Source organism: Suricata suricatta, chromosome 8, assembly GCF_006229205.1.
Source record: "Suricata suricatta isolate VVHF042 chromosome 8, meerkat_22Aug2017_6uvM2_HiC, whole genome shotgun sequence".
NCBI lineage: Eukaryota > Metazoa > Chordata > Mammalia > Carnivora > Herpestidae > Suricata > Suricata suricatta.
Window position 1 is genome coordinate 125,575,671 of NC_043707.1, and position 15,050 is coordinate 125,590,720.

Genomic DNA, 15,050 nt, shown 5'->3' on the forward strand with positions numbered 1-15,050 from the left:
GTCACGATCATTGCCAAGCGACCTGGGGAGGGATAGAGGTGGGGGTGGCTCTTGGTGGGGGGAGATCACATCTGCTGGATCAGAGACCCCAGGAACAGGCCCCCTCTGTGAGCTGCCAGGACGTAGGCCAGCACTGACGGCTTTGGAAAGGCTAGGGTTCCCACAGGGGTCCCGGACTCTGGGCCCCCTCCTCAACCAAGTCACCGGGGGACCTGAACCAGGGGGCTGGGGCAGGGCAGGGGCAGAGTACGACGGTCCTGGGGGGGGGAGGGGCCCTTCAGGATGAGGCTGCCCTTGTCTGGCACCTACCACGGGTAACGACACCTTCAAGGCGGATGATATTGGGGTGGTCAAACTGACCCATGATGGATGCCTCGCTCAGAAAGTCCCGTCGCTGTCTCTCTGTGTAGCCAGCTTTGAGGGCCTTGATGGCCACGGGCACGTCCTGCTGGCCCGGTACCCGCAGCCGCCCGTAGCAGACCTCCCCTGACTCTCCTGCGGACCCCGAGCAGGGCAGGCAGGGGAGGGCTGTGGGACCCTCCTCTCCGCACCCGGTCCCTGGCGCGCCCCCTGCCCCACACACTATGTGCCCCACAGCCTGCCACACAGGCTCCCCTCTCCCTCTCCCTCAGGTGCTCCTCCCCCAGGCACCTCCCTGTGCCGTCCCCACTTTCACAGCCCCTGAGGCTCACCAGAGCCGATAATTTTCTCAATGTGGATCCTGGAGGCTTCAATCTCCCTGGTGAAACCGCGGCCCGCCCGGCCTGGCTCCTCATAGTTATGGGGCTCCGCATAGAACTGGGGCTCTGGGATCTTCCCTGGGGGGTGGTGCAGGGGCAGGAAGACAGGGGGAGGCGCTGAGGAACCAGGAGAGAAGGGCCATCAGTGGGATGCGGGAGACTTTCTTTCACTCATTCCATGGGCCTGGGATAGGTCTGGGGTGGGGGCGGGAGGGTAAGGAGCGTCCCTGGGAATCTCAGGATGTGGTGCCCAGTATGTGCTTACCAAGTGACAACTGGGTCTCCATGGAGGAGCTATGGGGTTTCTAGAGGACTCTGGGGTTTCCAGTGAGTTCTGAGTATATCTGCTGTTAAGTTTTCTGGGGTCACTGCTAGCATCTTTAAGGTCTTTCTAAATTGTTCTGGGGTAGAAATGTAGCAAAAATGTTTTCATCACAAATACCAATTTTGATTCAAAATAGTTCTCTAGAAGACTGCGTTAAGAAGGATTCTGATGCTGCATTCAGCTCAATGAGAATCAGTACCATAATGAATACTAATGTCTACCCTGGGCACAGAAGTGCGGTATGGAGGTAGGCTTTCTCCTAATTATCCTTGTTTTCTGGGGTCTCTGCAGCATCCTGAGAAACCTCTCTAGCATGGGTTCCTACCCAAGAGTATATGACGACCTCCCCAACACAATAGTGTGTGAAGCACAAACTTGCTTGTGAAGCAGGTTTCTCCTGCTTTCTCTGGGGCTCCATCTTTTCTGTGGGCACCTTTCCCCTGCCACCTGTGCCCTCCCCAGGCCAGCGCTGGTTCCCACTCTGACTTCCTCTCTGCCCCTCGTCCCTGGGCCCCTGCACTCACCCTGCCCGTTCTGATAGTGCATCTTCTCCTCGTCCGAGTCCTGGAAGGCCTTGCTGTAGCCACAGTGCCTGTGGAGGACGGCCCTAGCCTCAGCCCTGACCCTGGTCAGGGTCAGAACTCCTCCCTTCTGGCTCCTTCCCCTTCGGGGTCAGCCCCTGCAGAGGGGAGTCCTTGCCCTCAGGCTCTCAACCCAGCTGGACTGTGACATCTTTGACAATTACAACTTACAAAGTCAAGTGCGCTTGGCCCGCACAGCAGTCTCTGCATTATTAGCCCCATTTTACACGAGACCACCCTTGGCGGGGTGGTTGGGAGACGAGGCTTCTGGCATCTACAGCAGTGTGTGACCTTGGCCAGCCCCCTCCCTCCCCTGGGCCCGTGTCTCCGTGAACAGCACAATGCCTCCAATTCTCACTGTCTGTGATCCTAAGTCCACACCAAACCCAGTGTCTGCATCTCTACCTCCCTCTGTGGTGGAGTGAGAGAGAACAGTGGCTTCAGTGTTGGCAGACCTGGGCTCCTGTTCCAGTTCTGACATCTACTTAGTGGAAAAGGCCTAACGTCTTGGATCCCCAGCTAGCTCCCCCGCAAAATAAGACCAGAATCTCCACATCACAGGCTGGTCACCCCAAGTGATGTCAGCATGAGAGCAGAATTCTGAGCCAGGGTCCCAATAAGGTCAATTGGGAAAGATGGACCTGGGTGAACAGGGAAAAGAGGAGGGTCCGGGACAAGCCTGGGGTCCTCTAGCCTTTTGAAGTGGTTCAGAGTGGTTCAGATGAGGGGCTCACAGAGATGAAGAAAGGCAGGCCAGATAGGTGGACAGGAAATGGGGGATGTGCGGGGCATGGGGGCAGGGCGCAAGACAAAGTGAAGGACGAAAAATGAACAGGTGCATATGGAGGGAAAGCCAGCCACAGGCACAAGGGGACACCGTGCTGGAGACACAGTGCTCCAGAGGGGCTGGGGGTGGCTGAGGAAGGGACCACCCACCTCTTTTTGCAGATGAGCAGGAGCAGGAGCACGACCAGGCCCGTGATGAGCGTCAGGCAAATCCAGACAATGGTCCTGGTGTCATAGCGGGGCCCTGCAGAGGGGGAAAGCAGGTCGGGGGACCAGCCCCTCAGGCCCAGGGATCTGGTGGCTTTCCTGGGCTCGGTGAGACTCAGCCCAGAGTCTGGTCACAGGCCACCTCCTCCTCTGCCGCCACCCTCCCCTCTACTAAGCCTCCCTTTCAAGACAGTGCTACCTCAGGCTTCTGGCTTCCTGCCCCGGTGTCACCACTTCCTGGGGCTGTGTGAGCCGCGGAGAATCGCTAGACTTCTCTGAGCCTCAGTTTCCTTACCTGTAATAGGACTGTCCTGCCTGGTATTCAAACAATAACAAAGCTGAACGTGCTGAGAGATGCGAGGGTTCTACTCCCAATTATAGGGGGAATCCCAGGATTATCTTGTTTTCTGACAACAAAATTGAGGCTCAGAGAACCCAGGGCACTTACTCAAGGTCACACAGTAAATGGAACTGAGCCAGGCAGGATTCCTATCGGGGCAGTCTCAGCGTGGTATCAGACCTCAGGGCGCTTGCCACCTGTGAGTGCCAAGGCAGTGCCAGCTGAAGAGGGGCATGAACTCAGCCTTGAACCTTTCTATCCTAGTATCACCCCCTGGAGAGCACCTGAGTATAGTGCAGAGAGAGGCCCCCAAGCACCTGGAGACAGGGGCAGGGTGTTTCCAAGCTTGAACGTGCCTCAGAACCACCCAGAGGGTCCGCCGAACGGGCACTGCTGGGCCCCCACCCCCAAGGTTTCTGATTCAGAAGGTCTGGTGTAGGGCCGGAGAATCAGCATTTCCAGTACCTCCCAGGAACTGCTGCTGGTCCCAGACTACCTGGGAGAACCACTGTTCTGGGGCTGGGAGCAGGGCGATCCTGGGGAAGGGGCACGGATCCTTCCCTAGACTGACCAGGTCCAAGTCCTGCCCTGCTGGGTGACCTTGGATGATTCATTTTACTACTTTGATCCTCATTTTCCTCATCTGTGAAATGGGGATGTGAATAATGGCAACACACTCAAGGGTCTCTGGGACAATTATAAGGTGACCTTGCTGGCAAAGGGGCACCACGATGCCTGCAAGTCACACTGATGCTCAGCAAACGCCAATGGCTGGTGGGCCTTTATTAGCTCCATCCGTTCCGGCAAGTAACTTCCCTTCTCTGAGCCTCAGTCTTGCACCTGTAAACACACCATTCCTGCCCAGGCAGCAGCTCACCAGCCCTCTTCCTCTGACCCCCACCCTTCACGGGCCAGGCCTGGCCCGGCTCCCGCGCCCTCCCCCACACTCACGGGGTTTCCCGGTCTCCACCTCCATGGCCTGGCTGTAGCGGCCGCAGCCTGCAGAGGTGCGCGCTCGGACCTGGAACATGTAGCGGGTGCCCGGCTTGAGACCCGAGACGGTGGCCCTGGTGGTGACAGCCTTGAGGGTGGAGTAGCTCTGCATCTCCTTGTCCTGCCCACAAGAGGGGTGGTCGGCCCTGGGTCCTCCTGCCCGCTTCCCCTCCCCCTGCCTCCCTTCCCGGCCGGTACCTTCTCGTAGTACTTGATCTCATACTCCAGAATGATGCCATTGGGTTGCTCCGGCTCCTGCCACAGCAGGGAGACGCTGGTCTGGCCCGCCCGCTCCTGGCGGATCACCACCACCTGGGACGGGGCTGGGGGCAGGAGGGAGGCCGGCCTCGGTCAGGTGCGAGGCTGGGCGATAATGGAGACTGGCCTCTGTCCTGGGGCCCCTGGCTTGGCGGTGCTCACCTTGCCGACAGTCCTGCCCCGGCCCCAGGCGAGCCTTCAATCCTATAAATCACTGGCTGCTGCTCTGCTTGGTCACCCGGGGCGGGCACAGCCTGGCTCGGGTCTAGGGGTCTGGGACGCTGGGTTTAGCTTGATGGGGAAGGGAGGGCGGGGGGGGGGTGGGAAGGGGGGTGCTGACTGGTACAGCTGTCACTCCTCCTCCCCTCCAGCCAGGCCCATCCACTTGCATGGCGCTGGAGCCCACCAGCCTCACCCAGAAGACACTCTCCTCCACCTGGGCCCCCCCATCCCCCCCAATGTCTCCCACCCCTAGCCCAAGGCCTGGGGCATCACAGGCTCTCAGGGGTGCCTAAGGAGGAGGAAGGAAAGGAGAAGGGAGGAAGGGGCAGGACTGAAGCCTCATCCTCACCGCCTGGGTTTGGAGAGTATGGCTGCAGCAGCTCTGATACTCAGAGGAAGGAAGGACCGAGCTGAGCCCATCTGAGGTCAGGTATTCCTGTGTCGCATGAGGTCCCCAGGGCACCCCTCACTCACTCACGGAGTCACTCTGTCCTTCCCTCCCTCCCTCCTGCATTCAGTGCAGTTAATCCCAGGTGAGTCTGCTGGGAAGGGCCAGATATACACCCTGCCCCACACCTTCTGGGGCCCCCAGCTGCCCCCCACGCCCAGTTCTTGCTCCCCATCAGGGTATCCTGTCTCCCCAGCACACCTGGAGCTCCCTGAAGGCAGGGAGTATGCACGGTAGGTGCTCAATAAATACTGCTGGGTGGCTTTGGCATGAAAAAATAAGAAGTAACTCGAGTTAAGTTGGAGAGTGTGGCACAGGGGCCCCCCCGCCAGCCTGAGAATCAGGCCTGGGGTCACAAGCCGGCCTTCTCTTGCTGGCTGGGACCATTGGCATCTGGGGGCTGCATCTTCCCCATCCCGAAAGAGAAACCAGCAGCACCACCAGCCAGGAGGAGGTGAGGATCAGATAAGACCATCATGGTCACAGCAATATATAGGTGCCCCTTAAAAACTAAAGAACTTCTGAAGCAAGAGGTCCTGTGTGAGTGGAGCAGACACAGAGGGGGACGGAGCGCAGAGGTGGAAGGGAATAAGGGGGGGACACCTGAGGGCTGCGGAGAAGACAGAGGGTGAGGAGGGGGGAAGGGAAGGGGAGGGGGAGGAGCAAGCGTTCTGTGAGGCTAGACCTCACCCATTTGCTCAGGGCTGTTGCCTGCCCTGGCCCCGTCAGGATTTCTGAACGCCTTCCCCACATGCCGTGTGGCCAGCTAGGACCTGGGGTTCCTGCAGTGACCAAGGCAGCCCTCAAGGAGCTTATGATCTAAGACAGAGACAGAAAGGAAGAAGGTAGATCGATGTGCAATCACAGGTTGGTTAAGTGCCATGAGGGACAGGAAGAAGGCAGTGAGTGTGATGGAGGGGACGTTGTGTGTGCAGGGGCCGGGTGAAAGTGGGCGGGCAAGGCTGGAGAGGTGGGTAGGGTGGGTGGCATGGGTGCCCCCCGGCCTTGGGGGGGGGGCGCTAAATGGGATGTGAGCTCAGGCTGAAGCTGGTAAAGGGCTCACGGATGACTGGACCTCACTTACATTCTTAAAGCTCCCTCAGGACGTGGTGTGAGAAGGAGTCAGGGGGCCAGGGGAAGGGGCTCCTGTGGCTGCCCACACCTGATGCGGATGCGGACAGTGCTGTGGACTGAATTGTGCCCCCTCCCAAATTCATATATTGCAGCCCCGACCCCTAACTTGGCAGGATCTGTAGGTAGGGTCTTAGGGAGATAATTAGGTATAAGTGGGGTCATGCAGGTGTGACTCTCATGATGGGATTTGTGCCTTTATAAGAAAAGATGCCAGACACTTCTTTCTTTCTCTGGCTTGTGAGGACAGAGCGAGAAGATGGCTGTCCACAAGATGTAAAGAGAGTTCTCACTAGAAACCAAACTGGCCAGCATCTTGATCTTGGACTTCCAGCCCCAAGAACTATGAGAAATAAATCTCTGTGGGTTAAGCCCCCAACTTACAGTATTTTGTTATGGCGGCCCGAGCTTAGAGAGGTGGACTGGAAGGATCTGAGGCCTGGGCTGGCCGGGTGACAGATGTGGTACGGAGGGAGGGAGAGTCAGACTGAGAAGGGGGTGCGGGGCTCCGGCATCCCTGTGAACAGTGGTGCCATGTCCTAAGATGGGGGGCCTCTGGGAGGTGCAGGTCTGGGGTACTGTGAGGCTAAAACACAACCCAGCTGGGGCGGGAGCGGGCAGCCAGCCCTCAGGGGAGAGGTCTGTGCTGGGATATACATTTGGGGGATGTCGGCCTGAGAGCGGAATTCCAAGCCTGGCGCCCTGATAAGATCCCTCGGAAAAGATGGACCTGGGTGAATAGGGAAGGGAGGAAGGTCTGGGACAATCCCGGGGTCCTCCCAGCCTTTTGAGGTTGTTTAGGGAAGAAGGGCTGGCAGAGATGAAGAAGGGCAGGCCAGAATGGTGGGACAGAAAATGGGGGATGTGCAGGGCTTGGGGGCAAGACCAAAGTGTCCCGCCAATGAGAAAAGAACAGGGAGCAAGGTCCCGGGGCGTGTGGCCAGGGGGAGGCATTGAACTTCAGTGGACAGGTGGGGAAGGATGCCCGATGGGAGCTGCCGGAAGAGGCTCACAGAGAGAGGACGCAGATACGGCTGCAAGGACATGTCTTTCAGAAGGTTTTCCTGCGAAAAGAAATGGTCTGGTGGCTGGAAGGGAGTGTGGCTTCGAGGAGGGGGGGGTTTCTTTTAATGACGGAACATACTGATGGTGTCGGGAAAGCCCCTGGGCTCTCCTGCTCCACCTGCACCCCCAGTCTCCCTGGAGAGCAGCAGCCAAGGCCAGAGCCCCAAGCACCAGGCACACAGACCTATTCCACACTGTGTCCCCAGCCCCAAGCAAAGAGCCGGGCATTCGACGTGTGCCCCACAGATGCTGGTTGGATGAGAGTCTCTTGAGTGGACAAAGCCCTGGCATCAGGGAGGGGGACCCCTGGGCTCACGGTTGGGACACCTGTTTCACATGGGTGCGAGCCAGACCTGGGTTCGAATCCTGGCTCTGCCACTTCCCGTGGGGTGACATGGTGAAAACAGTGTCTGCTGGACCAGGCCTGCGTGATGCTGTTGGGAGCCGGGCCGGGGGCCGCCGTGGGCCCAGATGTGTCCTGGGGTGGCTGCTCATGAAGAAGCTACCGTGGCGGGCTCTTGGGCAGGGCTGTCGCTTGACAGGCAGGACCCACCAGAATTTGGAAAGGGAAGGGCTCCGGGGGCTAAAGTCTAGACACGCAGAGATAAATGGCTGTTGTCTGAACCAATGCGACCAAGTCTCTCCCAGGGGCACCAGTGGCAGGTGTCTGGAAAATGATAATCAGAGTAATTTTATTTTTTTAATGACATTTATGAGCAGGTACCTTGGGCCAGGTGCTGGGCTAAGAATTTTTCATTTCAATTAAGCCCCCAAATAGTACCTGAGGCAAGAACTGCTCTTCACAGAGCACCAAGGAAGAAACAGAGGCAGAGGGAAAGCTCTGGAACCCACGCCTATGATGGCTGTGATGGCCTGTCTCTGACCTTGTTGGATTCCTCCCACCTACAGGGCAGGATTGCCTTTCCCAAGGGCGAGGGGAGCCTGGAGCTCCCAGCCCTGAGGAGGAAGGCAGGGCCGGGAGAGGCAGGCACCGGCCCGAAACGCCTCCGCGCTCTGCTCCTGCGAGGGCCCGGGCCCGGGGGAGCTGGGGGACGGAGCATCTCCGCCTACCTGCCTGGTTCGTGGTGATGTTGACGACGGCGGCCCGGCGGGGCTCGGGGCTCTGGTCCGACACGCCGTTGACGGCCTCGATCCAGAAGGAGTAGTTCATGTGGGCCAGCAGGTTGGCCACCAGCAGGCTGGCCCGCACCAGGCTGGTCTGCTGGGGCACGAAGCGGGTGCCACTCCCGCAGGTCTCGCAGTGGCCCAGTGCCCAGGGGCAGCGGCGGCAAACGGCGTTGTAGGTGATGTCGTTGCGGCCGCCGGGATCCAGGGGAGGGGCCCACTCCAGGGTCACAGAAGTCCCATTCACGCTGGAGATCAGGTTCACCGGGGCCGAGGGCGGCCCTGGGGAGCAGAGAACAATGGGTGGCTGTGGCGGGCATTCATCTGGGCTGCTCCAGCCTCCCCTTCATCAGGCCAGGGAAGGACTGGGACTCCCCCATGATAGGTGGGGCTCCCCAAGGGTAAGGTCACCCCTCCTCCAGCCTCCGGCAACTCCCTGATGGCAGGGGCAGTGTCAGACAGGACCACAGTCAGGGCTGCATGCAGCGAGCTAACCCCCGTGCTGTCCCACTGCAGGATCACATGGATCCTGGGTTGGTGTCTCCCAAAGTTTTCATCCAGAACAGGCGGACAGACAGACAACCCTGGGGCGGGGGGTGCCCGTGGCAGCCACCTTGGTGGGAAATGCCTCTGCCGTTTGCATTGCACGCTTCCCTCCTTAGCCCCTGTGCTGACTGTAGAGAACAGACCCCTGAGCACTGCTGTGCAGTAAAATGGGGGCTCCAGGAAGCCTGGGCGGTGTCTCTGCCCCCAGGGGGTCCCCACCCCCTCGCCCACAGGATCCCCAGTCAGGGAAGTGCAGACATTTTGGAGAGAAGGCTGGGGCTGGGGGCTGGGGAAGGCTCCCGGGGGTGGGGCTTTGAGTCTGGAGGGATTGGGGGGCTGTGGGGACCCTTGGGGCTCAGAATTTCAATTCTCAGCATCCCAGGCAGGGACTCTTAGACCTCAAGAAAATGGAATAGTAGAATCTCACAATCATAGAGAAGAGCAGAATCTGAGGGGCATGGAATACTAAAAGCCTAGTCTTTTACGGTCTTAAGATTTCTAGAACTTGAAGGCACTGAATTGTGGATTTGGAGAAAAACTGGAGTCTGGCTAGCTAAGAACAAGCATCCATGACCTAGAGCTGGGCTCACCGTGCCTGCAAAGCCCATGGCAGTCACCTCGTGGCTCGGCCATCCTTTCTGTCCCCGCAGGTCCCGTGTGGGGAAAATGCATGGGTCTGGGCAGGACGGCGGCAGGAGGGAGTGAGGCGGTGTGCCTGTGTGTGTGTGCATGCGCATGCGCACATGCCATGTACAGGGAGCCCGGGAACTGTGTGTGATGGAGGCGGGTGGAGGGGGAGATCGGAGACCAAGGCTGGGATAGACTCGGGGGGATAACCAGTCAGAACTGTGTGAAGCGTCCCCCACTCCACCACAAGAGACCGGCGCCTGCAAATGGGGCGGGCTGGGCGTGTGAGAGGCCCCTTCGGGCCAGGAGAGGAGGCAATGAAGGAGCCCCGTCAGCAGCACGCAGAAGCCACGACAGCCACGCAGCCCTGCAGGCGCGGTGTCAGAGTCCCTCGCAGTCCCCTCAAGTACCCGGGGCCGGAGCACACGCAACCACGCCCTCTCTGGGCACACACGCCTCCCCTGCTGGGCCACCTGCGCACACGCCAAGCTCACAAGGCGCAGTCATTGAAGCTCCGCGGGGACTTGGGAGTCTCCTACAGGGACCCACATGCGCACACCCCCGTCAGAAGAGCACAGGTTCCCATGCTCATACTCAAGCATCCGAACACGGTGCAGGCGTCTCCTATGGCAGCTGCCGGTGCAGACACACACAGTGGTTGTAATGCTGCAGGCCTCCCAGGGCACGCCTGGCATCAGACACACGCATGCCGCGTCCCTGCAGGCAGGCACACAGATTTCTTCCCTGTTTGCACTCATGCCTGCACCCCACGCACACCAAGGCAGCTCCGATAGTCCGTCAAGGATGGCAGTGACTGGGGGGCTCCTCTGACCCCCCTTGCTTCGTGGGAACCCCCTGGCTTGCCCGCTCCAGCCCCCAGGACAGCAGTATCACTGCTGGATCAGAAGGTGACCAAAGACACCTGGTGCCAGGCAGGGCACGAGTCCAGCTCCCGTGTGCCCTTCGAAGCAAAGAGGACAGACTGAGGAAAGGAAGGAAGGAAGGGTTTCCCTGTAGAGACGGCAGGTGACATACGACAAGAAGTAGGGACCTCAGAGAGGTCAAGGCCACCACTGAGGAGTCAGTCAGAATCACACACCCCCCCGCCCTAGAGTGGCCCCTGGCCCAAGAGCGCCACCTGTCCCCACCTCACCCACAGAGCACTGACTAGGCCCGTGGAGTCCTGGCAGCAGGGGGTCCTGGCCCAGTCTGGGTCTCCAGGATTCTGGGGCTCGGGGCGGTACTCACGGGTGCAGGCTGCGGACGGGGGGTCCAGGGCCGCACGGTAGTAGCTGAGGTCACAGCGGCAGGCCTGGGCGGCGGGGGCTGCAGAGTGGCTGTGGGGAGGGCAGCGGGCGCAGAGCTGGTCCCCAGGGGCCGACTTGTAGAAGCCCAGCTCGCAGGCTGCGGAGGACAAGGTGGCTTCAGGCAAGCCAGCCCGGCCGCCCTGGCAGGCCTCGGGGTGGCTCCCACTCAGACCCGAGGCCTGCCAGGATGATCTCCTGAGGAACACAGGTGTACACCTTCAGCATCACCCAGTCCTACCCTCATTTGCAGATGGAGGGATTGAAGCACAGAGAGGGCCTGTGACTTCACATAGGGCTGCACAGCTAGTCGGAGGCAGAGCGGAGGCTGGGGCCCCGATACCTGAGTCCCAGCCCCGAGGTCGGCACAGGAAAGAGCCTCTTCAAACCTGAGTCACGTCTCCTGCTGCGGCCCTTCCCACCCGGCCCATCTCCAGCCTGAATCTGTCCATCACAGGACATGGGGCCCTGAGCAAGACACTGCTCGGATGTGGGGGTCATGAGGCTCAGCACCCAAGGGCTGGGGTTGGGACTGGGGTAGGAATGAAAGCTGGAAGGGAATGGGGCAGGTGGGAATGTGACCGGACAAGAGACACAGGTGATAAGAACCCTATAAAAACAGATTCCAGTTAGAAGAGCCAGGCGTGGGGCCCGGGAATCTGTTTTACAAATTCCCCAAGATATGCTGACTGTTGGGGACTGGCAGGCTCCCGCCCCTCCCAGAGCCTGTCACCACGACTGGGACTGACCTGTCTCATATGTGACCTTCTCCCCAGCTGCCGCCACACCTGCTCCATCGCTCACCTGGACGGGCCCCGCCTCCAGCCTTGCCTCCCCAGTCCCAGCTGCCAGGGTGACCGCCACTCATTCCACCGGTATTCACAAGCACCGGCTCTGATGTGTGTGCCGGAGACACAGCCCCGAACAAGATCACAGGGTCCCTGCCTCACAAAGCCAGCACCTTCAAGGGGGAGGCATGCAGGAAACGAGGCCGTGACCATTTCCAGGAAGGAAATAAAGCAGGGATGTGGCAAAGGGTAAACGGTGTGAACAGCTACTTTCCCACAGATGGAAATGATACCTGAATCGTGTCTAAGCAATAAGAACAAGTCAGCCACACAGGGAGTGGGGGTATTCTAGGTTAAGGGACTCCCTAAAATGGCACCTGACTTGGTCACTGCCAGTTCAACCCTCATGGCCTAACAACAAAGCGTGGCATGCACAGCCTGCCCACAGCCTCCTCCAACTGCCCATCCACAGGCCAAACTAAAGGACCAGTCACTTCCCACACCTGCCTCAGGGCCTTTGCACGTGCTTTGCCTTCTTCCTGGGATGGCTTGTCCTTTTTGTTGATCTGTCAAACTCTCAAGATTCATTTTCCTGTCCCTTGGAATGAAGCCTTTCTCCACATCTCCACTGTACACACACGCACAAACACACACGCACATACACAGGCACATAGAAACACTACTCCCTGCCCCACTTCTGCAGTCCCTGCTCAGTATCGCCGCAGAGAGCACTATGGCTGTACTTGTGTATCTCTATGTCTGACTCTCCTCCTAAACCGGAAGGGGCTGTAGGCAGGGCTGCCCTATTCACCTCAAACTTCTGAGTATCGCTCCGAGCAGAAGTGCTGATCGTTTTCAAAGGGAGCTAATCCCGCCATGACCTGCTCTGCAGCAGGCAGAGATCCAGTGAGTTCAAGGAGGCCCAAATGCCACCCAGCCAGGCAGTTCCCAGCTGCACCGTGGACCTGACCTCCTTGGCAACAGGGCCACTGGGAAGTTCACTGGGATTTCTAGGCACTGAGTCCTGTTCTGGAAAGCTCAGTGCTTGAGAGAAGCGTCACTTGAAAAGATGTCATGTCATCTCTTTTTTTTCAATTGCATCTATTTATGATAATCGCTCAAATCAAGTTAATTTGTAAAATTCTAGAGGCTTGAGAGAAAACCCAGAATTGGGAGAAACGACACTGCCGTGAGTTTGCTTCCCAGACTCGGAGGCGGTGGGGCCGGAAGGGGCTTCCAGGTTGGACAGTCGGCAAACATGTGTCTCAGTTATGAGCCTTCCTCTCTCCCGCCTAGAGAGACCCCACGCCGGCTCGGGCCTGACACTCCGTGATCTCACCTCCTCCTCCCAGAAGCCCTCCGGGAGACAAAGGTCCTGGGACACAGTCTAGGAGCCTCCTTCCAGGCCCAGGAATGGGGCAGAGGAAGGCTTTGTGCTTCATCAGCAAATACTTGTCAAGCCCGTTGTGGAACTGAAAGCTGGAGACTCTCCCTGTAGTTATCAGATCCCTGTCAACGGGCACGTCAGGGACCGTCCGCTCATTCCACCCCTCACGTATTCCTTCACCCCAATTTATCGAGATTCTACCATGGAGCCGGGGTACCAAAGCCGGTCCTGTTCTCAATGTGCTGTCAGAGCAGTGAGAGGCACACAGCACGAGTGTGGTGACACCTTGGGCTGATCGGTGGCATAAAGGAAGCACAGCACGACAGCCTGAGGTTCTTGAGCCCCGGCCCGTTCAGAGTTCATCTTGTTCTTGTCAGGTAAGAGCAGGAACTTGGGAGCAGGCCGCCTGGGCTCCTTTTCTGCTCTCACCCCTTCGCCTAGGCTAAGGGATGCCAGGCAGGTTGATGAGCCTCAGTTCCTTCATCTGTAAAATGGGGATACTACTAGTCCCCACCTTCTAGGGCCGTTGTAAGGAGCAGGGACATGAGCGAATGCATGTGAACTCATGCCAGGGCAGTGCCTGGCACTTCTCACAGTGCTATGTGGTTGCTGTTAACACATCTCTTTGGCGGGGAGGAAGGAGGCGGAGTGCCTTGCTCCAGACTCCTCGCAGAGCCAGAATGCGAACCCAGGAGGGGGAGCCTCTGGAGCCCGGGCCTTTCCCCCACCAGCGTCTCAACATGCGACCGGGGCTTAGAGTTGGCCTGGCCACGCTGCCGCTCACCAGCGGGCGCTCCTCACGCGCTCTGCTAATGCCCATATGGCTATAACGTGTCAAAGCCAGATTAATCCACGCAATGAAAATAAAATAATCTTTAATAAGAATACTAATCACCAGGCCTCGGGGAGCCCGGAGACCTGGAGGCAGGGCCGGGAATTAATGGTTGAGACAGATGGAGCGGCCGTGGGCTGGGGCCCGGCCCCGCCGGTCCACCCAGGGCGCTTCCGGAGTCTGCGCGCCCGGCATGTCGGCCGGGAGCCAGGCGGGGCCGCTGCCCCTGCCGAGGGCACCTTGCCCAGGCCGCCTGTCAGGCCGGCAGCTGCCTGAGGCCCCACCACCTCTCCCCTCTCCCCCGCCAAGAGCCTGCGATTTGACAAATAAGGTGTCTGCGGGCGGATGACCAAAGGAAATTAATTCGAAATCAGATTTTAAACACAGTCAGGAAGGCAAAAGAGCCCGTCGCTCACACGCCCCCTCCGAAACGAGATGCTCTGATATTTATAGAAAAATGATTAGGGCCTCAGAGGGTGGTTTGTATTCTGCGTCCAGGTGACAGGAAGGACGGCATCCAGGACTTCAGACTCTCCATTAGGGGATGTTCTGAGAGGTCTATCCCCTTCCCGGAGGGAGGGGGATGCAGCCAGCTGTGGGGGGAGGGCTCTGGGTCTGGAACTGTGTTGCGAGGGGAGCGCTCTGCTCAGGGAGTTGGGAGATTTGGGATCCAATCCCACCCCTAGCTGTGTGCCCTTGGGCCAGTCACGTCACCTCTCTGGGCCTCCATTTCCCACTAGCAGCCTGGACGAGCTCCGCATGGCTCTGGCGTTCTTCATGGGTCTCTGAGGCCTGGGGGCAGTCTCAGTAAGGCCCCAAAGAGCCATGTCACTGGCTTGGTCCCTTTTCCTGGGCTGTCACTGTCTTCTCTGCGAAACTGAGTGCTTCCCGACCACTTCTGAGGAGAGCGGTGAGGGCGGACCCAGGGGGAAGAGGGGCCGGAGGGAGGTTGTTCGCTGCCCCTGCCGCAGGCCTCAGGCTCCAGACCCCCTGCTAGGGGGAAGGCGGAGGGTTCAGGCTGGGCAAGCAGGGACCCCAGAGCCCAGCCCTCCCAGAGACAACTGAGGAGAAGGCCAGGGGCCCAGGGTCCTCAGGGTGTCCCACTCGGGTCGGTCAGCGGCGGAGGGGAGCCACAGCTTTGAGAGGACAACTCAAGTAGCCCAGAAGGGCACCCCCACTCTGCTCAAGCTCCTGCTTGGCCCCCAGCCTCCCCACTCTCAGGCTGCCCACCCAAGGAGGGCAGAGGATGGGGACCACGGGCAGCGCCTCGCATCTGTGGGGGGCTCGGTTTCAGCCCCGCGCCGCTTCCTCAAAGGAGGTGACACAGACCATCGCAGAAACCTCC

At 59.2% G+C, this 15,050-nt stretch overlaps 1 protein-coding gene across 1 annotated transcript in view; it reads right to left on the reverse strand.

Moving 5' to 3' along the window:
• Positions 1 to 15,050, reverse strand: part of EPHA8 (EPH receptor A8) — a 42,339-nt gene that overhangs the window by 2,194 nt on the left and 25,095 nt on the right. Inside the window, exons 5-13 of the mRNA XM_029945879.1 lie at positions 10,643 to 10,798; positions 8,168 to 8,503; positions 4,171 to 4,295; positions 3,931 to 4,093; positions 2,583 to 2,676; positions 1,590 to 1,657; positions 693 to 857; positions 310 to 495; positions 1 to 22 (exon numbers count right to left, since the gene is read on the reverse strand). Coding sequence (XP_029801739.1) covers positions 1 to 22; positions 310 to 495; positions 693 to 857; positions 1,590 to 1,657; positions 2,583 to 2,676; positions 3,931 to 4,093; positions 4,171 to 4,295; positions 8,168 to 8,503; positions 10,643 to 10,798 — 1,315 coding nt within the window. The remainder of the gene's footprint in view (positions 23 to 309; positions 496 to 692; positions 858 to 1,589; positions 1,658 to 2,582; positions 2,677 to 3,930; positions 4,094 to 4,170; positions 4,296 to 8,167; positions 8,504 to 10,642; positions 10,799 to 15,050) is intronic.